The 27,259-nt window shown below is 35.4% G+C and overlaps 1 protein-coding gene across 1 annotated transcript in view; it reads left to right on the top strand.

The window, feature by feature from the left end:
- Positions 1-26,458, top strand: part of PPP2R2A (protein phosphatase 2 regulatory subunit Balpha) — a 71,951-nt gene extending 45,493 nt beyond the window's left edge. Inside the window, exons 3-10 of the mRNA XM_033134595.1 lie at positions 4,130-4,227; positions 11,037-11,202; positions 16,839-16,951; positions 18,002-18,179; positions 19,004-19,168; positions 20,088-20,257; positions 22,537-22,628; positions 25,463-26,458. Coding sequence (XP_032990486.1) covers positions 4,130-4,227; positions 11,037-11,202; positions 16,839-16,951; positions 18,002-18,179; positions 19,004-19,168; positions 20,088-20,257; positions 22,537-22,628; positions 25,463-25,742 — 1,262 coding nt within the window. The 3' untranslated portion in view covers positions 25,743-26,458. The remainder of the gene's footprint in view (positions 1-4,129; positions 4,228-11,036; positions 11,203-16,838; positions 16,952-18,001; positions 18,180-19,003; positions 19,169-20,087; positions 20,258-22,536; positions 22,629-25,462) is intronic.
- The last annotated feature ends 801 nt before the right edge of the window (positions 26,459-27,259 follow it).

Here is a 27,259-nt window from a genome sequence, read left to right as displayed (position 1 = left end):
TCTTTGCCTTTTTAAAGCATGTTATCGTTACTTTCATCTCAAAAGTAAAGTGTTCTCCAGTAGTTATAGCTTTCATTAATAGTTTGTTTTAAAATTCTAGTATACAGGATTCTAAATTTTCATGAAATGAATTTGTATTTTCAGCCTGATCCTCGTGTGGGCAACCATCGTGTAAATAAGGTAGTTTTATTTTACTCAGAGAGCATCGTTGAAAGGTTCAAAATTCTCTTTTTTCTAGCATTCTTGGCTTTGCAATAAAAGTTAGTGTTCACTCTGAAATAAATGTTTTAGACCTAGGCCGCCTGGTGGTATGGTGGCCACTAGGCATATAGTGCTAAAATTAAAAATTCAGAAGCCCCAGATGGCAAGTGATGACTGTATTGGACACTACAGATATAGGAAGGGCTGTTCTGTTATAACAGAAAATGCTGTTGAACAGCACTATTGTAGACTTGCAGCAGTCATTACTGTGTAATTTTTAAAAATAGCATAGGAATCAGCTTTACAAGAATATTTTCTAGGAATAGATTTATTGTTAGGTTCAAAAACATAGATACCAGTATTTGGCCAGCCTTGGTTGTCTGGGTATAGCACGATGTGGGAGCATGATTTTTAGAGCAATTCTTCCTCACCTTTTGCACATCAGTATGGCACACTGAGATAAACAAGTTGCTCTCAGCGGGAGGTTTCAGATTTGGGTGCTCTGCGGAATCCGGGCAAACTGTAACCCATTGTAGACTGAGCACTGTGCAGTGGCACATACGGCTCAAAGCTCGGTTTCACAGTATTCTCCATAATTCATTCCTGGAAGTTTTTTATGGTCTATAAGCATAATTTGATTTCATTCTCCTTTTTATTCATGCTTTTTACATGTCATATTCCCAGTGAGATCTTGTGAGGTCTTGGCATTTTACGACTCAGATAATCTTTAAAAGCATCATCCATAAAACTTGGAGATTTAATAGGTGCTTATGTACATGGTGGCTCACACACTTGTACAGATGGCTGAGCATCCAGAAGTTACGGTGTTTCTTTTCTTTTTTCTTGTTTTGGGGGAAGGGATGAAGGAACACCATGGCATAGTGCCTGTTTAAATTCTATCATACAAATCAGGAAAATAATTTACCTATCTGAAATATGGCTATCTTAAATGCATACAGTCTAAAAATCACAGCAAGAAGGTCACGAGTCCGGCCTCCTACCCCTCCCATATATAAAATTTCTCTGCACTATTTAAGTGGTGGCTCAGTTGGCTATTTCTAAAATTTTCTCTTTGTTCATTGGCTTTTGGCAAGATAAATAGGAACAAATACCAGTGTCTTAAGAAAATCTATAAATTGAGAAAATTGTATGCCTTTCACCCAATATTTCTCTTCCTCAAGTGTTTAAAGTGGGTTACTTTTATGCTGTAATCTTTGGTTCTGGTCCTTTCCTGATCAGCCTCTTTTGATACTTTAGGCCAGTTGTTTCTGGGATTCCTCAGCCTATTGCAATCATTCTTGCTCTAAAGCTGGATCAGTTCTGAACACGTATCACTTTACTCTGGAATTCTCATTGTAAAATAACCATTCACTTTACTCTGGAATTCTCATTGTAAAATAACCATTCCGGGGATAAGAAGTGACACAATATAAGAGCAAATGTCTTGTTATTCCTGTTGCAACTTGCAGTAAATTACTGGTCTTTTTTCTTCTTCTTCCTTCTCTGCCCCCACTCCCCTCGTCCCCCAGGCACTCAGCAGTGTGTTCTCTCTCTCGCTGTCTCTCTCTCTCTCTCTCTCTCTTCCTCCTCTTGCCCTCCTTGCCGCACGTTCAGTGACTGCACTGTAGCTAGCTATGGGTCAGTACTAGCTTCAGTACTTTGGGGTGTTGTGCCTGCTGCTTTATTACCTGATTCTTGTTCTGTCAAGAAGTGTGGAATCGCCACCACCACCCTCACCCCAAATCTCCTCGATCCTTTCATTATAATGATCTCCTTACTGACTTAATCACCTTTAGATTTGCTCCTGTCCACCTCACCTAAGGAAGATCAGGATTTCCCTCCTGTTAGAAATTGAGCCCATCGTGCAGTACACCTGTCCCCCGTTTTTCATTCCTGCTCAGCAGAGAGGCTAATCATACCAGGATCGTTCACACATCCTTTATTGAGTTTTAGCTATAACAGCTCATTTACATAACAAGGAGTTGTAATTTCTTTAATTCAGGTGAATGCTAAGTCTGGACCTAGGAAAATAATGAAATAATTTAAATACTGAGCCAAATCTCCCTATTATTCCATTGGGTGAAGAGGAGAATAAATCTGGTGTTGGTGTCACCTATGAGCATTTCACCAAGCCAGGAGCATATTCTAGAGTTCAAGGATCGGTATTTTTGCTGCAGCATGATTTTTATATTTAAATTAGTTGGTTCATTTGATGGGTAGCCACAGAAGCCACACACTTGTCAATGCCGTGGGGAAAATTGGCTGACTTGGATTTACAAGAGAAAGAATTTGTGTCTCCACAGTGATGGTGTCTGAAGGATTGAATTTAAAGATAACTTTTACTGTGTATGATTTTTACCTCATTCCCTAATTTTTAGAACTTAACCTTCAAATAAGATGTGATTCCCTGTATTTTGTCTAATATTGTAGTTTCTGCTTATTTTCTCTCTTCAGCTATACTCTGCTGAGCTTTAAGTCAGAGATGAAGTATGTTTTTAATCCTTTTGTTCACTACAGAAATCAGTACGGTACAGAGCACCTAATGGAATGGCTTTTAAGTACCTACTGCTATGGCTTACAGAGTAGTCCAGTGCATTGTCTTACACCTTTGTGTTACATACACATGCAGTGTGAACAGTACATTTATTCTTTCTTCCCCATACCACTGACTGTGGTGGGCTCTCCGGGCTAAAGTTTTTAACCTGGAGGTGAGATGCTGTCCACACCCTCTAAAATTGTATGCAAATTTTTGTGTGCACTTAACTATGTGCAATATCTTGGGAGAGCATGTGTAACTTTGAGAAGGTTCTCAGAGAGTTCCAAAAAGGTAAAATGCCTGGGATCTAGATAATGGCAGATGCAAAGAAAGATTTCCAAAACCAAATGGGACTTGGAAAAAATCACTAAAAAGAAAATTGTAAAATACAGGTGATGGACAGATTATTGATAAGATATATTGGTCAGTAAGTTTGTAAACTTAAGGTATATAGTGTTCTTTATTATACAAAGTCACGTTGTTAAATTCTTAGAGGGAGCTACTGTAGAACGGAAAACAACCTTCTCGTAGAAAAAGTTGACTTATTTATTTAAAATGCATATGATAATCTTCCCTAATTTGGCATAATGCTTTATAGTGAAGAATTCATTAGTAACAGTGGTGACTTGTCCAGTGTAATTGCTTTATCTTAATGCCCAAGTCTGTAACTTAGATTTTTTTTCCTTAGCAAAATGGCTCTGGTGTCCAAAAGCAAGGAAAAATAACCCCGATAATTTTATTTGTACTTGTGTGAAGTTAGCACCAACTTTGGGTGCAGTGTTACTGATTGTAGTCACGCCTGCAGTGTTTGGGAGCCGTAAGTAGAGTTGTGCAGGCTGAAGGTGCACAGCGCAAAGCGTTTCTGTGTAAGGGTGTTCTTTTGCAAACATTTGTTTGAGAGGCCATAATTTGAATTTATTAATTCATGACTTCAAATTCCATCTAAAAGTATTTTTATATTTACGTTTTCCCCCATTTTAGTTATATCTGCCTTAATTTTAGAGGCCATCTTTGGGTTGTCATAAAGGAGCTTATGAAAAATAAGAAAGAAAATTGGCAAGATAATTATTAATGTTTAATGATGTTATCATAGAATGTTTCACAAGTTGTTGATTTCTTTATTCGTGAATTGAGTGTAATATTAATAAACCACTAGTATTTATTTTTGTTGTGTTCCTGTTTCTTAAAATAGTGTCATATTGGTTTATTCTGGGGACTTTTTTTTTTTTTTTTTTGGTGAACCAAAATATTTATAAAGAACTTTAGATTTACTTTATTTCTGCTGGGAGGTTGATAGACTTGGGATATGTTAGGAAAAACATGCTAAGTTCTACAACCCTGGTGAATTGGGGGATAAAAGCTAATATCTTTTTGTTTGTTTTGATTATACAGCAGACATAATTTCGACAGTAGAATTTAATCATTCTGGAGAATTACTAGCAACAGGAGATAAAGGTGGTAGAGTTGTCATCTTTCAACAGGAGCAGGAGGTAAGTGTTTAAAGTTTAATATCTAAATTTCAGTTTGCTCTTGGGACTGGAGCTTGTGTTGCACTGGAGAATACCATCAGAAGATAAACTGGCAGTCTTTAAAAGAAGTGTGTGTTTATCGAGCAGAATATCCAAGGTATAGTTATAGATTGCCTTGTTTCTCTTAGCTTTGTGTATATGTGTGTGTGTACACTTGTGTATGTGTTGTTTTAAAATTTAAAACAATGCTTTAATTGGAAAAAGATTTGGTTAGAGAAAGGGGTGGGAAGTGGTGGAATAATGCTAGATATTAACTAAGGTTTTAAAGCCTTGGCCGCTATTGTTTTCCTCTTCAAACTTCATAAAGCAAAATTGCTTTGCTCTCTTCTCAATGCTGGTAGTTTGCTTTGTGTAACTGGGAGTGGGAGGCTAGCTTAACGAAAAAGCCACTCGATTATTTTGACGTCAATTCATAGTAATACTGTTATTCTGATTTAAATTTAAAGGTTTTAAATGAGTTGGATATATATGTATGTAATGTAATGTATAAGTACCCCTTTCAAGGTGATGTTGATTTGAAAATTGTTTCCTTTTCTTTTTGAAGAAAGGAATTTCTCATTGCAGAATCTGCCATTAAAGTGGGTTTTGTTTTGTTTTAGGTGCAAGAGTTAGGCACACTTCTAAATCTGATTGACAGGATTTCTCACTAAAATTTTATGCTAAAGAAAATTTGTCACACTAGTGTTTTCCCTTACTCTCCCCCTCCATTTGTAGATCAAAGTTAACTCTTTGAAATCATTTTTGAAACGTCCTGCCCCCTCTCTATCTATAATATATTCAAAAAGAGTTCAAAGTAATGTGGATAATTGTAAGGGTTTACAACTAGATAGATGTCTCAGTCATAACACAGAGTTAGGTTTTAAAGGATTGTGAAGTTCCTTCAATAAGCAAAGACTCTAGTAATAATACTACTACTTTGCACTTCTATAGCGCCTCTGACCTGAGGACCTCAAAGTGCTTTACAAACACTAATGAATTAATCCTCAAACACCCCAGTGAGGTAGGTAATTTAATTTTAAAAGAAATGATTAATAGTGTCTGCTTAGAAGATGCACATACACTAAATATGTCTCCTTTTATTATTATACTTGGTTGGTAGAAAATATGAAAATAAGACTCATTTCTTGACAGAGAATGTTCTTTTGGGAAGGGGGATGCAAAATCAGTTTTCTGTTCCCGTTTTCAAGCAGCTAGAAACTTGACTACAAGACTCTTGAAATACTTAGAAAGTTGGAATGGAACCTTATACAGATCATTACAATTTTCCTGTATGTACAAGTGAGAAAGCCCAAACGTTAGGGATCACTTGATTACTTAGTGGCAGAGCTACGAGCTAGAAGCCAGAACTTCTGACATGTTATCTTTTCAGTGTTGTTTGATGTCTTTCATGTTACACAACCAAAATGTGGATGTTAATTTTGCTCTTCGGAATTTAGCGCTGGCTTGCCCATAGACATTTTCTGCCTTAGAATGCATTTATTTTTAATGAAAGTCAGTGGCTTTCTTCACTTTGGTTTTGTTTTAAAGAAACGTGTTTGGAGAAAAACGTTTTAAATTAATTTTGTTTCCTAAGCAGTTTCATCTTGAAGGATAATACACGGGCTTAACATTGAAGGATTCTGAAAGCGTCTACGTTTTTAATGAGGGCTTTATGTTATTTTAAAATCTAAGTTGTTAATTAAAAGCTAACAGAAATATTTTGCTTGAGAATGAGGTCATATTCACCTATAGAAGGTGGTTTGTTATTAAAGTCGAAATTAAATGTGAAAAAAAATGACTCTAATAAAGGAGATGTGTGCTTTAATAGGGGTTTGACAAAGGTAGTCAGAGTAATAGCTTAGTATCTTCCTAAAGGCTGTCAGTAATATATTGAATTGGAATTTAAGGTCTAACATGGAGTTACTGAAACTGTTAAGCATTTTCTTGTATCAGAAAATAAGGCCAAAAATTTTAAAGAATAATCATTTCCTATGATTCTTTTCTGAAACTTCACTGAAAATTCTAAAGCTCTAATATTTAAAATATGTACTCTTATAAGAAGGAATGAGCAAATGACTGGTTTTTTGAGAAGGGCCACTGATAGAAAAAAAGGATTTCCTTTTTTTCATCTTTCATTCTTAACTGCATTTAAGGATTTAAGACAAGATTCATTATCTAGAACCTCAGATTAGTATCATGTCTTTTGAGAATTACTTAGTGTAACTAATCAGTGTATTTTTTAAGGGATAGGTTAAAATTTAAACACGGTGGTAGTAATAATTGAGTTTTCCTCCCTGAAACTTGATCTTACTACTATTAATATGGTGCATTTTACACCTAACTTATTTTCTGCATTTTAAAGCCCTCTCTCTACTGGAGCTTCTAATACAGTACTGTCTTCAGGACAATCTATGTCTGCATTACTATTTATAAATGTATGTACCCTACACCTCTAGAGGCACCTTCACTTCAGTACCTAACATATTTAGGTTTTTCATATGCATACATCTGTAAAATAGTGTTACATTTTGAAAAGTGGAAGAGAACTTAGAGATGGTCTTTTCCTAATTTTTAGATAAATTTTGGGGAAAATTGAATATAACAGGATTATAGTGCTTAGTTTCATAGCAAAGCTCTGTTATTAGAACTTGGATCTTTAAATTTCAGTGCAGTTTCTTTTAACAACCACAGCTATTATAATACATTCCTGGGTGCACTGGTGCCTCGGATTCCAATACTCGGATAGTCTCTGATGATGCCAGGCTAGCGCTGTTTGCAAAACGCAATGGCATTTGCACTATTGGGGCTTTATACTCTCGCCGTCAGCTTCACGTTTGGCAAGGGTTCCTTGCAGAACTTCACTTGACTGGAGACCAGAATATTTTCACCCACTCTTTTTGTTGTCCTTACTTAAGAAAAAAGGTCATACGGTAGCAGCAGTGAACCTGCACGTCAAACTTTCACATCTTTAGCCCACTTTTCTGTCTCACGTTTACCCTTCAGACATGGCAGGTCCCCTTGCTCTCATCTTTTTGGGTATCTCCTGCTGCCTGTCCATCTATCCCCCAAAGAAATCGAGTATTCATTTAGAGGGTCTTTATTCAGTTTGAGTATATTTCAGCCTGGTGATCCTGTAACATTTTGCTGTCATTTAATAGTATTTTTATAACTACTATTTTTGAATAGTTTTTTTGTTTGGCAGAATCTCTGTGACAGAAGTAGATCATGTAGGGAAATGAAGGCACCAAGGGTAAAGTGATTTGCATGAGGTATCATAACCCACCATGTGGTCAGTAAGGGTTCAATTTGTTTTTACTAATTTATTTCCCAATTACAGTTGGCATACAATATTACATTAGTTTCAGGTGTACAACATATAGTGATTGGACATTTGTATACTTTACAAAGTGATCATACCAGTAAGAGGTCCATAGTTTTGATACCTTATCCATGTCTTGAGACAGGTGACCCATCGTACTAACTTGTTTTCATAATGTATATATAATAACTTTTGATATAGAAGAAACCTTAGAGAACATGCTAACTACAAAAGACAGATGGCACTGTTGATATGATTATACTCTCTTTGTAAATTATTTTAAAAGGCTAGAATGGGGCTCAAAATCAACAAGATGCAGTTTAACAGTATTCAGTTTCATTTATACAAAGGGATTGATGTTTATTTAAGGGGAAGAACAGGGTGATATGGCAGCATTCACTTAACATGATACTTAACTGTGTGCCAATCAGAACAGCAATTTAAACATGTCGTGGGGAAAGGTTGAAGGGATCGAGGCTGTATAGCCAGAAGAAGAGACTACGAAGAGTCTTGATATTTAGGGATTCGTGTGGAAGAAGAGATTATTTTGTATATGGAAATAAATACACAAGAGTTGAATGCCCATCTGTCAGGAATACTGAAAAAAGAACACACAAGAAGTTTAAGAAAGTACCACTATGGTTTCTTCCAAATCAAAGATCTATAAAATAAGGTTCCTTTTCTAAGCTACCATCCCTTAACTGTCTTCATTCTGCATTCACTCTCTGATCTAAGGTTGTGCTTTTCAGAGTACAAAATGTTAGAATCACCTGGGGCATGTTTTTTAAATGCAGATTCCCAGAGTGCACCTCAAAACCACTAAATCAGAATTTCTGGAGGCCCAAGAATCTTGACGCTTGCTTTTTTAAAAAGAGTCCTTTGAGGGCTCTTCACCTGATAGAAAATGTAAAATTAAAATTGTCTGCATTCCAATACTCGGATAATGATAAAAAACTCCAAAACATAATTTCAGGTTTATATTATCTAAAAATACTTTTAAACAGTTTTCCCAAGGTAGAGTATACATATAGAAAAATGCACAGAATCCTAAGTGTACAGTTCCATGAATTTTCACAAAATAAACATACTTGTGTAGCTAACTCTCCCCGGATCAGGAAATGGGATATTATTGGCACGACTGAAGTCTTCTCTGACCTCTCTCGTTGCTACCACCCTCCTTTCCCGAAGCTAACTGTGTTTGTTTGGCTTGTTTTGAACTTTATGTGTATATGGTACATTCGTAGAAATAGAGGGAAAATTTACAGGATTCTTAACCTTTTTCGTGCCATTGATACCTTCAGTAGCCTGGTAAATTCTGTGGACTTCTCAGAATGTTTTAGTTGCATAAAATACATAAGATTATGTAAGAAACAACATTGAAATGTGTTTTTCAAGGTATTTTAAAAAACACTGAGTAATAATGTGTTTTTTTGCATAGACCTGATTTGTAAAACATGTCATTTCTATAGTGACAAAGACACGGGTATTGATAATACTATACTTTGTTGCCTACATCCACAATTAAAAGAAATGCCGAATTTCAGCTACAGATGAGTGAGAATAAATAGGTAAATTCCCACCATATCCAAGTTCACAAAATCCCTGGGTTCTATCCATGGGCCCATGAGGGTTGGGTAGTCTGTGGGCCCCAAATTTACAACCCTTGGAAATGCAGTCTCCTTTTACCAGTAAAGAAACTGGGAACCCAGACAACAAGTTAGCTCATCCAAAGTCATACAGTTAACAAAGAGGTGAACCCTTCCTCTGGAACCCTGTGTCCTGATACCCTGCCCATAGCTTTTACCATTCTGACCTGAGTGTAGCGGCACCAGTTTATCTCATCCTTGGTTCTTTGTTTTGCTTCCCTGAATTATATGGACCTTAATTTCTACTTTTGACTCAAGTTTCACATACGTTTTAAGTTACTTGAAAGTAGAGATTCTGTGTCATTAAATCTGTACCTCTAGGACCCCGTGTGCATAATACTATAGTCTTACTTAAGTTTAAAACTCGGCATCCATACTAAACACTGAATTGCTATTTGTTATAATTTCCTTGCACAGTAACATAACAAACCTTTTGAGACTGAGTAATTTTTAGTGGGAGATTTATGAATGTCTTCTAAAATGGTATTAGTGTATACATATTTAATTAATTGGGTTATCTAATTTGGTATGAGTACGGTAATGAGACAAAGGTTCTGATGTTTACCCTTTTCGTATCCCCAGTGTAGATTATGTTCTGTGGTTTGCTCTGCATTCTTACTATTGGCAAACCCACTCAATAATAATTGATAGTGCTATAACTGTAACCATGAAGGATCAATCCAGATAATCAAGCTACTGGACAAAACAACCAAAACATATGCTTTCAAGATGATGATTCAATAAACTTTTCTGTTTATGTGGAGAATAGCAATAACTAATGGGTTATGCTTAGTAACAGGTAATGTTAAACATTTCATTTGATAATTCATTTTTGTTTAAAAGAGTTGACTATCAGTATCTTAAAACTTTTCTAATAGGTTCTTCTTTGAACTGGACTTTGAATATTTTTAATGGAAAGATTTTTAATCATGTGATGATAGGTTAAAAGATGAAATTCTGAACATGGTTAGAATTCTCACTTTTGCTAAGGTATTACTAGAGTTAGCTGAAGAAGTTCACGAGTCGTCTCTTTACCCAATAGATTAAACTATATTCACTCACAGTGGCACTAAATGAAATAAGCAATCCCTGTGCACTAGGCTCATAATATAAGAAGGCTAATTTCAGGAGTGTAAGCAGTTGTTGATGGGGCGGGGGTGAGGTTTGCTGGGTAATGCTGAATGTGGACTTAAAGAGTCATGGCGCTCTGTGACTGTGGGGTTGGCATGGGAGGTAGGGTCAGATGGTGCCATTACCTTTATGAGGTCTCTTAAAGGGATTTTCAGCAGTGAAATGACCTAAAGGCAGGCAGGAAAAGGGGAAAAGAGAAAGACGATATATCTTATTAAATAACTACCTGAGAATTGACCCTAACGTGGGAGGGGAAAGAAGATGTGCCCAGCCAGCTGTTTCTGGCCAGCTTTTCTCATTTAATCTTTACTTTCTAGATGAGCTCCCTTGGTTAAGGATGCTCAGGGTTTTGTTTTTTGGGTTTTTTTGGTTTCTTGTCAGTTTGTATCTAGACGATTTAAAATATAATGGTAAATTAGAAATTGAATTGATCTGTGTTTCAATGTCCCTTTTCCTAGTGAATTGGGCTAAATCATTAGACTTTATTTAGCTTTTCCCTTTTTTTCTTTTAAGCTTCCTTATTCCTTGAAAGCCTTTAAATACAAAAAAAAAAAAAAACCCAAAAACAATATAATTGTATATAAGATACAGGTAATGACTTAACCAGAATTTGCAAGATCACTTGGAATTGATTATGTTTGATTATTTTGAAATATTTCTAAACAGTGGTCCAAATATTTTTGTTTCCATTTTAGAACAAAATCCAGTCTCACAGCAGAGGAGAATATAATGTTTACAGCACCTTTCAGAGCCATGAACCAGAGTTTGACTACTTGAAAAGTTTAGAAATAGAAGAAAAGATCAACAAAATTAGGTGGTTACCCCAGAAAAATGCTGCTCAGTTTTTGTTGTCTACCAATGGTAAGTGCCAAGTGTTTCTTTTCTCGGGCCTCTATGTGTACATATCCTGTTGGATACTTTGCCCTTTGCAAAGAGGAACACTTGTTAAAAGGTCTCTGAAAATAGACATCTGGAAATATTTCTTCCCCACATAGAACGTAAACTCTTCCTTTTTTTGTCTTCCCTTTTTAAATTCTCATTTAGTTTTTAAATTCTGTGAAAGAGATTCTCAGGTGGCAGTTTTCTTTTAGCATATACCAGTCTGTAGTGACAAGAAGGAGCTTTTACCATTGGGTTTCGGTCAGATTCTGTTTCTGCCACTTGTTGGCTTAGTCTTGGGCAGGCTACTAACACTGAGTCAAATTTCCTCATCTGCAAACTGGAGATAGTAATATCTATAGTAGTATTGTTATGAGTAATAAATGTGATAACTCCTAATGTATTAATTCATAATACGTGCTCGGTAAATGTTAGTTTCCTTTCTGCCTCCTTTTTTAAGTGTGCCAAAACTCTTCAAAGATTAGTTCAAACTGTAAATTCAAAATGCTCTGTTAAAGTATGGTCTCCATGTAAGGATACTCTTGAGGAGAGCACTCTTCCTACTTGATCCTTGTCCAGTAGGGACACAAACTGGAATTGACATACTTGCTTCTTCCCAACAAGCCTCGTGTCTGGAAGAAGATTCCTCTTACACTAGTTTGCTTGCTCAGGAAAAGTCAGTAAGTGTGAGGGTTAGAACTATGTGATGACTATCGTAATTTAAACTCCTTTATGACAAGTTAAGAAGTGGGTCTTTTTTGTTTTTGTTTTTCTAAATTTTTTTTCACGAGTTGTTGTGACTTGGTTTATCCTTTGGGGGAAGGAGTCTGAAGAGAGTCCTTAGAGTGACTAAGGGATACTTCCAGGTTCTGGGTAGCCATAGTCTGTAAAAATTTAGATGACAACTTTTTTGAGGCTGGCACAAGGGTTGGAAAAACCTCTCATACTTTCTCATCCCTTCACTATTCATAAAAACAGATTTTAGCATCTAGACCTTACCGTTCTTTCCCACTTGCAGAATGGAAACTCAGTGACTTCTGGGTTGACGTGGTGGGAAACGTGGAGTGCCCCTTTCATCCAGTGTAGGCGTCATCACCCTCGGTATCGACTTCTTGGAAATGCATTCCACACATGATGCCACCCTGACACCGCAGGCGTCTGCCTCCTCTAGCGCATTTTCCTGATCAGCAAAGCTCTCCCTGACCAGCCCACTGAAACTTGTACCCTCTACCCCCTCTCTTTTCACATAAACTGCATTTGCTTCTCTTCTTATTAAATGAAAAATAAATAGAAATAACAATTTAAAGCTTATAACTTACAACATCATAGATGGAAGTACTATATTTACTCATGTCATATATTGGCTTCTAATCTTGGTTCAGTTTTAATTTGTATAACAAGCTAAGTTATTTCAAATAGCACTTCAGATACTGCCTTTTTCTTTGACATCAAATAATATGTAGTTATACCATTTATATAGTTTCTACTTTTGGAAGTAAACGTCCCAGGGAAGTGTGCTGTTACACATTACATGTATTGGAGTATTTGTTCTTAATAATTTGGCAGTTTCATTACTTATAGGCTGAATCATTTTACTTGTTATAAAGGGGAATATTTAAAATACTGACTGAAAGAGAATAGCGTAAAGCCCTACGTACCCGTCACCCAGCTTCAACAATTCTCAGTTCTTAGCCAGTTTTGTTTCTCAAGTACTTCTTCTCACCCTCCTTCTCAGTATTATTGAAAAGCAAATTCCATTTCAACTTATTTATGGACTAAATCTTAAATATCTTTCAATTCCCACTTTATATCCATGTGTCCTCCTTGCAGGCTTTCTTGTGCTCCTCTGGTTTGAAATAAGCAAGGCAACATAAAACCAGATGAGCCTTTCTAGACACTAAACTCTCCAAAGGCTCGTATAGGAAGAGACACTGGGGATTCCAGTGGTTGGGTCAGGGGTTGTGAATCTATGTAGTACTTTTCTGTAGACTCAACAGTGTCTCCCAAATAGGTTAATGTAAATTTGAAAAATCATTGATTAATAATAAAAGTTATTTTAAAGGACACTACACAGTGCATTGTAGGTTTTGGTCTATTTGTTATTGTCAACCAATACTAAATAAAATACAAGTATTTGAGGGTTGCATTTTTGTGTGTGTGCTAAAAATAGAGTCTACTGTAGAAGACTAGAACAGGTATGGGAATTTTACAAACCGCTGTGTCCGGATATGGTGGGATAGGAAAAAGGATGGGAGGAATAGGACTTCAGGTATATTTGAAAAGCTTTATTTTTTTAAAAGAGAGAAAGCAATTATGGGGAAATGTCAACATCTGTTAAATCTGAGTAATATCTTTATATTACTTTATATAGTTTTTCTCTATGAGATATAGCATAATAATACCTCCTCTCCCCAAATGTGTAATGGGTCTTTATACTCATAAAAAGATTAGAAACTACTGTGGGAGAATGGTAGAAAAGATGACCAAATCTGATTCAGCAAAATTAATCTTCCTTTCATCCTTGCATTGGCTTTCCATGATCATCATAAACTGTTCAGTGTTTCCCAGATCACTTTTACTTAAACAGTTTTATAGTCACTTTTTATAACTAGTTCATTTAATGTTTCTTCAAGTGATTTTATTTTCTTTCTCTTCAATCTTCTTTTGCCTTTCTCTGAATTCTCCTTGATTCTTCCACATTACAAAAACGTCCAACTCTAATCTGCTGACCATGGGTCTTGAATATGAGTAATACAAAGTTCACTCACAAATGGGTTGTTTTAACAGCTTGTTAGAGAAGCCTTTTAGATCTTACATAAGGCTGCGTTCCCACAGAGGAAACTTGGTAGCATGGTTTTCTCTATCCCAACCCTCTGCTACGGTGAGAGAAACACAGGGACTTCTGGACTTCTGCAATACTTCTTTAGTTATTAGTGCTGATGATTTAAGGAATCACCATAGAGCAGTAGTTCTTAACCTGTTAGAAGTAACGATAATCCCCTTCACAGAAAAGTGTATTATACTCATATAATCGTGCATGCAGTCTTAGGGAGTTTGATTATTCTCATATTCTCATTGTCTGTCCACTTATGGGCCAAAAGTTCCAGATTTAAAAGTCACTATCATAGAGCACATGAATTTAAATTTTAAAAAAATTTGATGTCACAGGTATTAAAATTATTTTATTTTCAACTTGCTTTGTCCTCAAGCAGTGCTGAAATTGTGTAGTACTTCTATGTCCTGTCCTGTGTGTACGCTATTAAAATTTTTTTTATCTTCTTTAAGTCACAAATTGTATCACTTTAAAATTTTTGAAGTTTAATTTGTTTTGAAAAATATTTACCCAACTTTTCATGCATTTTTAAAGAATTTTTTTCTTTCAATAACACTATTAGGAACCATAAACTGGTTTCATCTCATGTGAAAGTTTAGTAAGTATATTGTGATTTCTTTATCTGGATCTTTAATAAAGTTGATAAATTTGAACAGGCCATGAGACAGTTATGGGGGTTGGGTGGCGGGTGGGGGTGGGGGTGGGAGCTTGTCATCCTCGTAATCTTTAGATGATAATTTCTCCCAAAATACAGAATTTAGGCTTGATTCATTTCTATTATAGATTTAGGGACAAGTAAAATATTCTAAATATATATATAACTTTAGCTTACGTAAATATATATAAATTAAATTGAGCATAGAACACACATGTAACTTAACTGCAAGATATCTAGAAACATGACTGCATAGGGTTTAGGTGAAATACTAAATCACAGATTAGCAGAGTTAGCCGTTTTTCTCTGTTTATACTTCATCTTTGCCAAGGGCATCCACGGGCAGCTGGCATACTCTTCTTCACAAGGCAGAGAGAGGGGTGGCCAGACTAGAGGAGTCAGTCACTGCTATCTCTCTGTATGACAGTTTTTAAAGTGACTTCGTACATTAGTTTTTTAAATTGTATGATGCCCATTTGCTTGTGAAAGACCATTAAGAATACAATATTTCTATGAGTGCAATTTTAGGATTATAACAAAGTATTAAAATAACATGCATGAATCCATAGCAATATAAATAAATGATTGATCGATCAAAAATAAGTGGGAAGAAGTGATGCTTCTTATAGGAGAATTCCAAACACTATGTGGATGGAAAGTACTCCCTGCGGTGAGAATAACTTAATTCTCCCTTTAAGTGTGGCCTGAGTTACACTTAAAGGGAGAAGAATAGAGGATGGCAGGTGGGGAAATAGTAACTGCAGTGGAGATACTAGCATATGCTGCCTTAGCTGCGTGATCAAAGCTAATGTCACCAGCAGAAGGAAGAGTCCTGTTGATAACACGTATACCCTCACTTCACCTCTGGTGCTCTTCCTACAATCCCAAGATCCCAGTCTGGTCAAGAAAACAGCAGATGTACCCAGTTGAGGGACATTTTACAAAATGCCTCACAGTACTCACTGCTTCACAGTACTGTCAGGATGATGAAAAATAAAGCAATATGAGAAATTGTTAAGGTTGGACTGAGAACTGACGACTAAAGACAGTGTTATTTGGATTCTGGTTGGGATCCTGAAACAGAGAAAGGGAAATTAGTAGAAAACCTGGTGAAATCTGTGTGCAGTCTGCAATTTAGTTAATACTAATGTACAGTGTCATTTTCTTAGTTTTACAAATGTACCAGGTTGCATGATATGTTGACATCAGAAGAAACTTGGGTGAAGGGCTTATGGAAACAGTGCTATCTTTTTAACTTAATCCAAAATGAAATTTATTTTTAAAAAATACTATTTTATATATTCTTAATACCTAAGAATTTTGTATTGAGAGATTTGGAGATGTATGCTTTTAATTGGTCAATTTTTTTCGGGCCCTGTTAACCTGCTTATCCTTAATACAGTGGGGAAAAATAGATTTAAACAGAGGCATCCAGGCTAGGAAGTGTGGGACCAAGAGAGATATTCTTTACCATAAGTTAGGATATTTTAACTGACTTTGTTGTTTGTTCTCTTTTAAAAATTAAATATTGAGCGTATATTGGCGGGGTGCCAAAAAATGTCTGTAAGTGGACACTTTGGTCAGCGTTGCTCAAGCAGTAGCTCGTCATAATCAGAAGTGTCTGGATGCTTATGGTAACCACTTTGAGCACCTCTTGTAGTTGCAGAAGTCACACGTGACTTGTATTCGTCTTTTGTTACTGGTGTATATTATTACAATTTTAATAGTTTTTTCCTTTCTTAAAATGTGTATACATTTTTTTGGCACCCTCTGTATATGTATATGTTTGTGTATAGACATAGTCGTATGTGTTTTCATACACATAAATTTTTTCCCTTTAGCTTTAGTTATAAAAAGATAAGGACCTGGCTGTAACTAGATTTTAATATCAAATGGAATTTTATGAGTTTCATTAATATAAATTTGCAGTTTCTGCCCTGTATTTTCATGTATTAGGTGTTTTTATTTACCTGGCAATAGGAAATTTGTTAAGTCAGATAAGGGATTTTTATTCTTGGGATTTTTTTTTTTTAGGTGAAATATGAAATGGCATATTTAAATATACCTTAAAATGTTTTTCTTCTGTCAGTATTACTCATTTTTTGAGGACTTTCTTCATTGTCTCCCCAGATAAAACAATAAAATTATGGAAAATCAGTGAAAGGGACAAAAGACCAGAAGGGTATAACTTGAAAGAGGAAGATGGAAGGTTTAGAGATCCTACTACAGTCACTACACTACGAGTAAGTACATAAGCAAAAATAATTTTAATTTTGATAGAGTTCTGTGTTCATACTATATAGTCTATATCCTGAGCAGAACTTGAATAGGAATAATTATTAGATTGGTAGAAAAGTAATTGCGGTTTAAAAGGTTAAAAATAATTGCAAAAACCACAATTACTTTTTCATCAACCTATCCAATCCAACCCCTCCCAACCATTCTGTAACTAGATAGAATACTAAAAACTCCCATTTTTAACAGACCCTGACCTACACAGAGGTCTCTCTGTGGCCATGGGCAGAACCAAGACAACACAAGACTGCCACCATGTTTCCCCGAAAATAAGACCTAGCCAGACCATTAGCACTAATGTGTCTTTTGGAGCAAAAATTAGTATGACCCAGTATTCTATTCTATTTTACCCGGTGTTATGTTATATCATATTATACTATACCCAGTGTTATGTTATATTATGTTATATAAGACCCAGTCTTATTTTACTATAATTTTACCCGGTCTTATATTAATTTTTGCTCCAAAAGACGCATTAGAGCTGATTGTCCAGCTAGGTCTTATTTTCGGGGAAACACAGTATATAGTGTACCACACTCTTGTTCTCGTGGTTTGAATATCAGCTACTACAAAATTAAGTTTCAAGATTGTTTCTTTGGAGATCAAAAAAGGTGAAATGGATCAAATCTTCCAATACAGCTAAAAAATATCAAGAATTAGGCACTCTGGGCTAATTTCCTTTTTAGCTACTTTAAACCATAAACACTTACTAGATTTGCAAGTCTTTCAAGCAAAATAGTGGAGCTGGGAAGAACTGCAAATTCTAATACTACTGCTATCTGTAGAAGAAGATTAATTGTGCAGGCTGTTTATTTTTCTTTTTCTCATTTCAACACTTTAAAGAATCATCATCAGTTGCTTTTTGAAATTAAATCTGTGTAATATTATACTGTTTTATATTCCCTCAAAAACTGTAAAAATGAAGTGTTCTGAACTCTCTGCGCTGTTGTAAACAATGAACGTTTTGAACTGACTGTTTTTCCTGTGCTTATTGACAGGTGCCAGTCTTTAGGCCCATGGATCTAATGGTTGAGGCCAGTCCACGGAGAATATTTGCCAATGCTCATACATATCACATCAACTCAATTTCTATTAATAGTGATTATGAAACATATTTATCTGCAGATGATTTGCGGATTAATCTTTGGCATCTGGAAATTACAGACAGGAGTTTTAGTATCCATTTGGTTTCATTTTTGGGTTCTATAAAGTCAATAGCAATATTTCTCCAAACCCCATTTTTATTGTTTATATTATCCTCCTGAAAATTTTCTGTGCATATACAAGCATGTGATATGTAAACATATACATATATGTATGTAGATGTATACAAATATATATTTGTTTTTTAAGTATGTTTTTAAAGTTCTTGATAAACGTTAGCAGCTGTTACTACTACTGTTAGTTTTTCCACATACATATCATTTGAGAAATTAATACTTTACTGTATAAGTCATACTTAATAATGTATAAAAGCCTGTTTTCCTATACTTTTCCCACTCTACTTAGTGAAAGTACTCTTTTGTTGTTTTGATTTGTGTTTATTTCATGATGAGTAGACAAACATTTTTCATATTTATTAACCATGTATGTATTTTTTCTAATTTTTTAATTAGATTTGCATGTTTTTATTATTTTTCTTTGTTTTTAAAGCACTTTTTATGTTACGTAAATTAGCTCCATTGTTTTGTGCACTAAGTTCTCTTAATATTTAGGAAGATAAATTTATCAATCATTTCTTTATGGCTTCTGGGATTTGTGTCATACTCAGAAAAACAGACCTCTAAATTTAAAATTTGTCCACATTTTCTTCTAAGATTTTTCTTTTAAGCATTAAAATAAAAGTTTTGATCTCTCTGGGATTATAATCATAAGGACTAGATTGCAATTCAGAATTAATACTTGTGCTTCAGCCTATGAATTAATTTTAGATTTGAGAAATGTAAGATTGTGTTTGCCCTTTTTTCTAAGTGGAAATTCCTTAATAAGATGCTATCCAGATATTGTGGATATCAAGCCTGCCAATATGGAAGAGCTAACAGAGGTGATTACAGCAGCAGAATTCCATCCAAACAGCTGTAACACGTTTGTATACAGCAGCAGTAAAGGAACTATTCGGTTATGTGACATGAGGGCATCTGCCCTCTGTGATAGGCATTCTAAATGTAAGTTCATTATGTCTTTTTTTTCCAAATTATAATATTTTCTCTTTGTCTGAAGTTAGCCTCAGAGACATGGTGACCACATGTACATAGGTTTACAAGTCTTAAACCTTTGTGCCCAGGGCCTCTTGTACCCTTTGGTAAGCTGCTGACTACGAGAGGTATTGTAGGTTATTTGGAACAACATAGAAGGCTTTCTCAGGGGCCTGTCGATGTCCCAGTGGATATATTTTTACTGGAATGTTACACGTTGGGAACTTGGGGTGAGGCTCTCCAATCGTATATATGTTCAAGTAAAGCAGTTACTTTCTTTTTTTTTCCCCTCCCTCCCTCCCTTCTTTGCTGGTTTGAGCTTCTTGGGAAGGTTTCTTCTGAGAAGAGATTTCCTTGGCTTTAAAAAAAAAGTTTGAAAAGCACTGGGTTAAAAAACTAAGGGGGTGCATTATTCTTGTCTTCCTATTTTTGAATATTTTTCAAACTCATGAAAATTGGCACCAGCCTGTTACCAAACTAATTTTAGCTGGGCCACTAAAAAATACAATGCAGGTATGAATTTGAGTGGTGAGGACGGTGTGTTTCTTGTGGTGAGAGTGCAGGCAGGCAGTATATGTAGAACCTGCATCCCCGGTGCACTGGAGCCAGAGAAGTCCTGGGTGAGTCTGGTCTGCTCGGTGAGCTGTGGGCCTCTGGAAGCGTACTCTGTCCTTCTACATCTTCAGTTTCGGTGTTTACGATACCCTCTGAAGAAACTTTCAGGGAGATCCTCTTCTCTCAGCCAGAGAGGTGGTTCTAAGTTCTTTATTAGTCTGTCCTATGTAGTTCCCTCTTAGGAAGTTTGTGAGTGGTTTCAGCAAATGCTTTGTGCAAGCCGGAATATTATACAAATTGTTGTTTCTGTTTTTTGTGTTTTGCTTGTTTTTAGTGTTTGAAGAACCTGAAGATCCCAGTAACAGGTCTTTTTTTTCTGAAATCATCTCCTCTATTTCTGATGTAAAATTCAGCCATAGTGGTCGCTATATGATGACTAGAGACTATTTGTCAGTCAAAATTTGGGACTTAAATATGGAAAACAGGCCTGTCGAAACATACCAGGTATTTACAGTTTTTTCTTTCAATGATCACATACCCTGTTTAAGTGTTTATAGAGAAGGATTTTGTAGTATGTGTAATAATACAGTGTTTGTTCACCATTAGGCTTTTTCTTGCAGAGGTCCATGAATGTGTTGTTTTTCCTTATGTTAAATGCATACAGACTTTATAAGCTGTGTTGTCTATTCACTTTTGCAGTTAAAGTGTGATTTTGCTACCAATTTGGTTCAATATTGACAACTTTTCCCCCTCCTTCTACTTACATTTAAAGTGAGGAGGGAAGAGCACACTCTATTAGGGTCTGGGGGGAGGGAGGTGGAGAGGACTGGGAAGACAGTAGCCAGTCCCAGTAGACGTATCCAGGTCGGAGCATGTGCAGTGGTAGTTGAACTAGAGCTTAACTTTGGCATAAAAAGTTAAAGGGACTGGCATTCTGCCTTTTGACTGATAACTGTTGTCTTAAGCTAAAGGGGAGGGGTTTGAAAGCTCAGCGGACAGCTTTAGGAGGGAGTTGCCTGTCGTTGTAGGATGTCAGTTCTGGATTGTCTTGTCAGCCAACCACTACCAGTGACCCCTAACCTCTTCTAGAGAAGAGAACGAAGATGCACACGGTCGGGAACAGATGGGGCGCAGAACCCCGTGTTAGACCCTAGGTGGTTACAGAGTAGAACACGCTTGACATACAGAATTGAAAGATGGTACCTTTATGTTGTGTGTTCTCAGTAAGATTAGAACGGTATTCTCAAACTTTTTAATCCTCTTTAACAAACATAAACCACTTAAGATTCTCCTTAATGGTATTTGAAATGTCCAAATACATGCATGCTACATTGAGCAAATGCAAAGAGATAATACTGCTCTGTTTTCAAATTAAATTTGTATAACTGCCAAGATCCTGATTTGTATCCCTGTGATTCTCACCACTACCCCCCGCCCATCCCCATTGAGAAGAATTGATGTGAACCGTAACTTCATACTCTTAAATTGTTTGATGAGAAGCCCTGTACATGCATTCTAAAACTTGGCTGAAGTGTTATGATTTACCTAATTTGACCTGATTGGCAACTTTTCTGCCTTTGCTGAATTAGGTTAATGATTGAGAATAGAGTCATACTCAAAGATAGTATATGCAGATTCAGCTGTTCTTGTTGAGTTTGTATAAGCATCTTGCTAAACTCTGTGTGATTGAAGGGTAATTTTTATCTTACTAATTTTTTGTCTTCCATGCTCACTTTCAATGCTGATCCTACGTGAATTGCAATTCCTCCGAGTTAACAAATTTTCACTTAATGTCACATAGACATGGTCTGAATCATTCCACTATACTTAAAGTTGAAATGGACTCTTATATGACTTTAGGTTGCTTCATAAAGAATAGAGAATTCTAGGCATTTAGCAGGTACCTACTCTTCTCTATCACCACTATTTAAGGTTCTCTTTAAGTAAAGAGAGGTTCTCTTGTAAGCAAAAAAGGAGAGTGAGATAGAGACTCCTTTTTTCCCCATCTGATCACAAGAAATACTTTGAAATTTTCCTTTGAAATTGAACAATATTATGAAATGTATCATTTCTCAGGATATGTCCTAAATACCAGATTTACTTATGTTCTAGTTTATCCGTTTGTGAAATAATAGTGGGTAAATACAGAATTATATTTCAAAAAAACAGAGGTACATTTTCACTAGTTTTTGATATTGTATAAGTAATGTCGCATGATGATCAAATTTCTCAATAATGCATACCTAGAGTAACCATATAATGTATCACCAAACTAGGGCATGGTCATGCTATGTATAAAATATGCACTTAATGATAATGTAGGCTTCAGTGATATATGCTCAGAAAATGGTATTGAAGAAGGAAGTAAAGTACAGTGTTTTCTATCAGCAATTTATGGACTGAAAGCCAAGTGTCAGCATATTCAAATATTGCTACAATATTCTTTAGTTTCTTATCTGTGCCATTTTCAAACATTTGTGGCCTAAAAGTATTACTCAAACTTATAAAGAGTACATGTTCCATGCCCAGAATGGTACTTTTCTCTGTTGTACAATAAATAGGAAAGTCTTTGTTCATGGAAGAGGGGCTCATGTTTGTAAAAGGATAAAATGCCTTTATTATTTCCAAGGGAATCAAGTTTTAATAGGATGCAGAGGTATATGTATATGTCTGTATATGCCTTTTTTAAAATATGGACTTGTTAAATCAGTTCCCTGATTTTAATTGGTTTTTCTTGAAGTGTAAACTAAGAATATATGTAATATAGTTATGTTTTCCCCCAGGTGCATGAATACCTCAGAAGTAAACTTTGTTCACTGTATGAAAATGACTGCATATTTGACAAATTTGAATGTTGTTGGAATGGATCTGATAGGTAATTGATTTTTAATTTCCACTTCTCATTCAAATGTTTTATTAGAGGAATGAAATTTACTGTGTCATCACTCCTCCTGGTATGGTTACCATAGTCACTAAAAATAAGGCAAACTTTTTTTAGATAGACATAAATCATAAATCCTAACTTCACTCCCCCTCCCACACTGGGTTTTCTTGAAATAAATTTAGTAATCTTATAGCAGTATTGGCAAATAAAAATTAAACATTGTGTTTCACTAGTAAATGTGAAAATACGCAAAAAATTCCAGATATCATAAATTATGATTTAAATATCTTTACATGTTTCCCTTTTATGAACCAGATCAATCACGTTTGACATGCCAGCAGTTAAAATGGTGAAATTTCAGTTTAGTTGTTAACTCTACTGTTCAACTATTTTTAGAAATATTTGGACAGTATATAATTCATTTGGAATGTTACACACCAGCTTTTCCAGCTATTATATTAATACCTCGTAGAAGTGGTAGTCACTATATATTATTTTAACCCTATTACCCTGAGTAATAAGGCTTTTTGTAATCTGCAACTTTTCCACAGTGTGATTCCTTTTTAGTATTTTATCATCAGATGTGTACCATTATTTCCAAGGATAAATAAGCCTTAATCTTTCAATTTTTAGTTGCCAATATTTATTCCAATAGAACAGAAAATTGTAAAAGAAAATGTAACTTTGGAATAACTTAAACTTGCCGTCAGGGTAATTTGAGGTACTTCATTCAACAGTACTTTTATCACTGAAGCTTGGTATGATTTAGGTTTTGTGTGTGTTAAATGTTATAAAGGGTAATAGAACTTGGATTATTTATCTTTTTAAAATTATTTTTAAAATTATTTTTATCTGATTATAACGTGAGGCCCAGTAATAAGCTAGCCACAATGAACCTGGAGTAGGAATAAGCAAGCTTTGCCTTTGAATGCCACTACTAAACCTAAGGCATCAAGAAGGAAAAAAAGAAGGGGGTAGACATTAGCAAGAAGAAATTAGCAAATTTGAAGAGAAGGTACTGATATAAAAAGATGTGGTGCACTGCTATAGCTAGTTCTTCCTCACATCGTTTAAATATATTGTTAGCAGTTTTAAGTTATGTTCCATTATCAGAAGTTATTTCCCTTAATGTTAAAAAAAATTTTTTTTGAAATCATCTCAAACTTAGAGAAAATGTACAAAAGTAATACAGCTCTTACTTAGCCTCTACTCATGTTCCTCCTGTTGCTGTCGATCTCTTCTGTCTTTACACACACACACACACACACAAATACATACACATAATTTTTTTTGTGAACCAGTGGGTTTAAACTCCAAACATGATGCCCCATTACTCCTAAATTCTTTAATGAGTTTATTTCCTAAAAGAGACATTCTCCTACGTAATGACAGTGCAAGTACCTAAGCAGAAGAATTCCCATTGATGGACTATTTCCATCTACTCCACACAGCCCATTGAAATTTCACCATTTCTCAATTATGCCCTCTGTAGCAAAGGAAAAATTTTTTGGTTCAGTATCCAATCCAAAAGTATATGTGACATTTAGTTGTCATATCTCATTAGTATCCATTAATCTGGAACAGTTCTTCATTCTTTCCTCATCTTTCATGACCTTGACATTTTTGAAAAACAAAGACCATTTATTTTGCAGAAAGTTCCTTAATTTGAGTGTTATACATTTTTGACAATACCATAGAAATGTTGGCATAACACCTTTTAAAATTTACAAATTGCCATAGACTGGGTGTTCTGATCTATTAAAACCTCACAAATTCATAGCTGCCAGTCTAAATTACATAAGTCATTTTAAAAGAAATACAGTTTTATTACCTTCAAGTACATGTATAAAATTGAGTTTGATTTAAAATGTCAGTTTTTTGGGGGGGGATTAAAATTACTGAATAGATAGTAACTATTTGTAGTGAATATATGACCTGTATAATGTATAATATTTATAATAGTTGTTTTCAAGGATAATTTTAAACAGTTTTTTGGTGTTCTATACTTTTATTTACAACAACAATTTAAACCATGTGAGAAGGACATAGTAAGAGTAGCACCAGACCCTTTCCAAATTATGAACAGTTTGAAATGTGTGAAGTCTTGCTTATTGGGATACTTAGTAAATGTGCAGCGGTGATGGATGGCAAGTAGAACTGACAGAACATGTCTTGGGCAGGGTAAGAATTTGCTACCTCTTTAAACTGGTACTATTAAAAATGTCCAAAAATTTTTGCTTAAAATGTACTTAGTGTTACAGATAAAATGATTATCTTTTCATAAAAACTGCATATGCTACTTTCTTAATATTCTCAGAAACAGATTCCCTGTAAGCATCATAAGGTGTGATTGTCCAAACCAGACAATGTCCTGGGAAAAAATTAAATAGCTTATAATTTAAATCATAATGTATTGGTTTCTTATGAACGGGTGTGTGCTGTGCCCCTTTTTTTGTTGGTTTTTTGTTTCAGAGCCTGAGAGTCCCATGGTTGGTATTTCTAGAAAGAAGTTGTCTGGTCTGCTTGATTGCACAGTGTGTAGTTGGAAAAATACTAAACAGAGATAGTACCACTAGGAAGCGTTACTTGAGGATGCTTTCCACTTTAGTGATGGTTTTGGTAGTCATGAGAAGGAGTCCTTAACAGAAACCACGTGAACTAGGACCATGTTTCTGGCTTGGTCTCAGCAACCCTCACCCTGCATCCTAATCTGTTTGAAGTAGCTGTTTCCGGTAGAATATTAGACTAGGTTTATCACTGAATCATTTGACTGAAAACAAACTCTTGTTCACTTATTTGACTGAGTGCTCTGTCTGCCTTTACAGTGTTGTCATGACTGGATCTTACAATAATTTCTTCAGAATGTTTGACAGGAACACAAAGCGAGACATAACCCTAGAAGCATCACGGGAAAACAATAAACCTCGCACAGTTCTGAAGCCACGCAAAGTCTGTGCAAGTGGCAAGAGAAAGAAGGATGAAATAAGTGTTGACAGCCTAGACTTCAACAAGAAAATACTTCATACAGCCTGGCACCCCAAGGAAAATATCATTGCTGTAGCTACTACAAACAATCTGTATATATTTCAAGACAAAGTGAATTAGGGTGGTATTCCCAGCAGAAGAGCCCACTTCCTGCTTAGTTGAGATAGTTGAATCTAGCATTCGTACCTAAAAAAGAGAGAGGTCCATTGTGGCGCCCCTTTCCAGTGTTTGACAATGTGCCATTCGACAACACATTTTTTATAGCTACATGGAGAAAGCTCTGTGGATTCATCACCGTGTGTTCTCCATGTCTGCTAGCCATTTAGGTAAGGGTAGGGCACTTTTAATTTAAATGACTTCTTGCACCATCTTGCCTAATGGACTAGATTGGACTGTATCAACATTGATTTACTCCACTTTTTATGCCTTCCATTGTGATGACGTCAAACACAGTGAAAGCCTTCAGTCATGCTTAATGGGATTTAATTGTGTATCCTCATTACTGTATCATTTGTGGGGTACACCCCTCCCCCCTTTTTTAAATTAAATACAGCTCATTCTTTCTGTGGCTTGTAGCATTCCTCCTCTTCTGGCCTCCTGGACTCTTCCCTTCATCTCTCTTACCCTTGCCCCCTCCACCCAGTCTTGGTGGTGGTATATTAAAAAAAGAAAGAACGAAAGCACACAAAATGAGTCAGTTTGGGGTCAGTGGTAAAGGGGGTGTATGTTGAGAACAAATGTTTTAATAACAGTTGGCTGTAATCACTCCTTGCCGTGTCTGGCACTGAAAAATAAGGAAAAAAAACTACTACTGAATAAAAGTGACAAAGAATGGAGAATCTGGTTTTCTTTTTCTTTTTAATCTACCTCTTAAAGCCAATAATATTTTGTGTCATAACTTTGGGCGCAATGAAATGAAATGAGTTTCCATTGTTTTATTGGTATTTTTGTTAATTATTTTTAACAAGTATTCTTTTACATGGAGAAGGAAAGGGTTCTGTATGGACATGTTTTGAATATATATTGGTATTGCTAAGGATTTCACAATCTATAAATGCTACTAGAGGTTTTTTTTTTTTGACTGTAGTTATAAGGGTATTGGATACATTGTATCTACACTTCTCATTATCTGTTAATGAAATTGTTGTACATGGGAACCAAATTTGTAGAGCTTCATTTTTAAAGACTTTCTACAGTACTTAATTTCATTTTTGCCTTACTAAATACTGAGTCAAAGACTTAAAAAAGACTTTTTTAACAAGTTAACTTTTTTTTGTCATTCAATCATAAATCATAAAAGTATCCTCAAGTGATTTACGTAGATAAAATTGACACTGCACTAAATATTTTTTTTTGTATTTTATTGCTATCAAATCTGAATGAAATGTACTTTGCCATAGATGTTTTTTCTCTATTTTTGGTTTTCCAAAGCTATTAATATTAAAGACAAACTTTAAAGGTACAGTGTTCGAAAAGTGCTTAATGGACTCCAACAGCTGCCTCAAATAAAAATTTAGTAATCTGTATATGAGTACATTTCCCTAAATGGTGATACCTTATCCAAAGATGAAGAGTACCCCTATTTTATATAGGTAGAATGTACCTTTGTCAGTCTTGCAGAAGCTTTAATGGAGAAC

Source organism: Rhinolophus ferrumequinum, chromosome 18, assembly GCF_004115265.2.
Source record: "Rhinolophus ferrumequinum isolate MPI-CBG mRhiFer1 chromosome 18, mRhiFer1_v1.p, whole genome shotgun sequence".
In the NCBI taxonomy this organism is placed as follows: domain Eukaryota; kingdom Metazoa; phylum Chordata; class Mammalia; order Chiroptera; family Rhinolophidae; genus Rhinolophus; species Rhinolophus ferrumequinum.
Note: the sequence above shows the minus strand (reverse complement) of the source record. Positions and strands in the feature narration are given on the sequence as shown.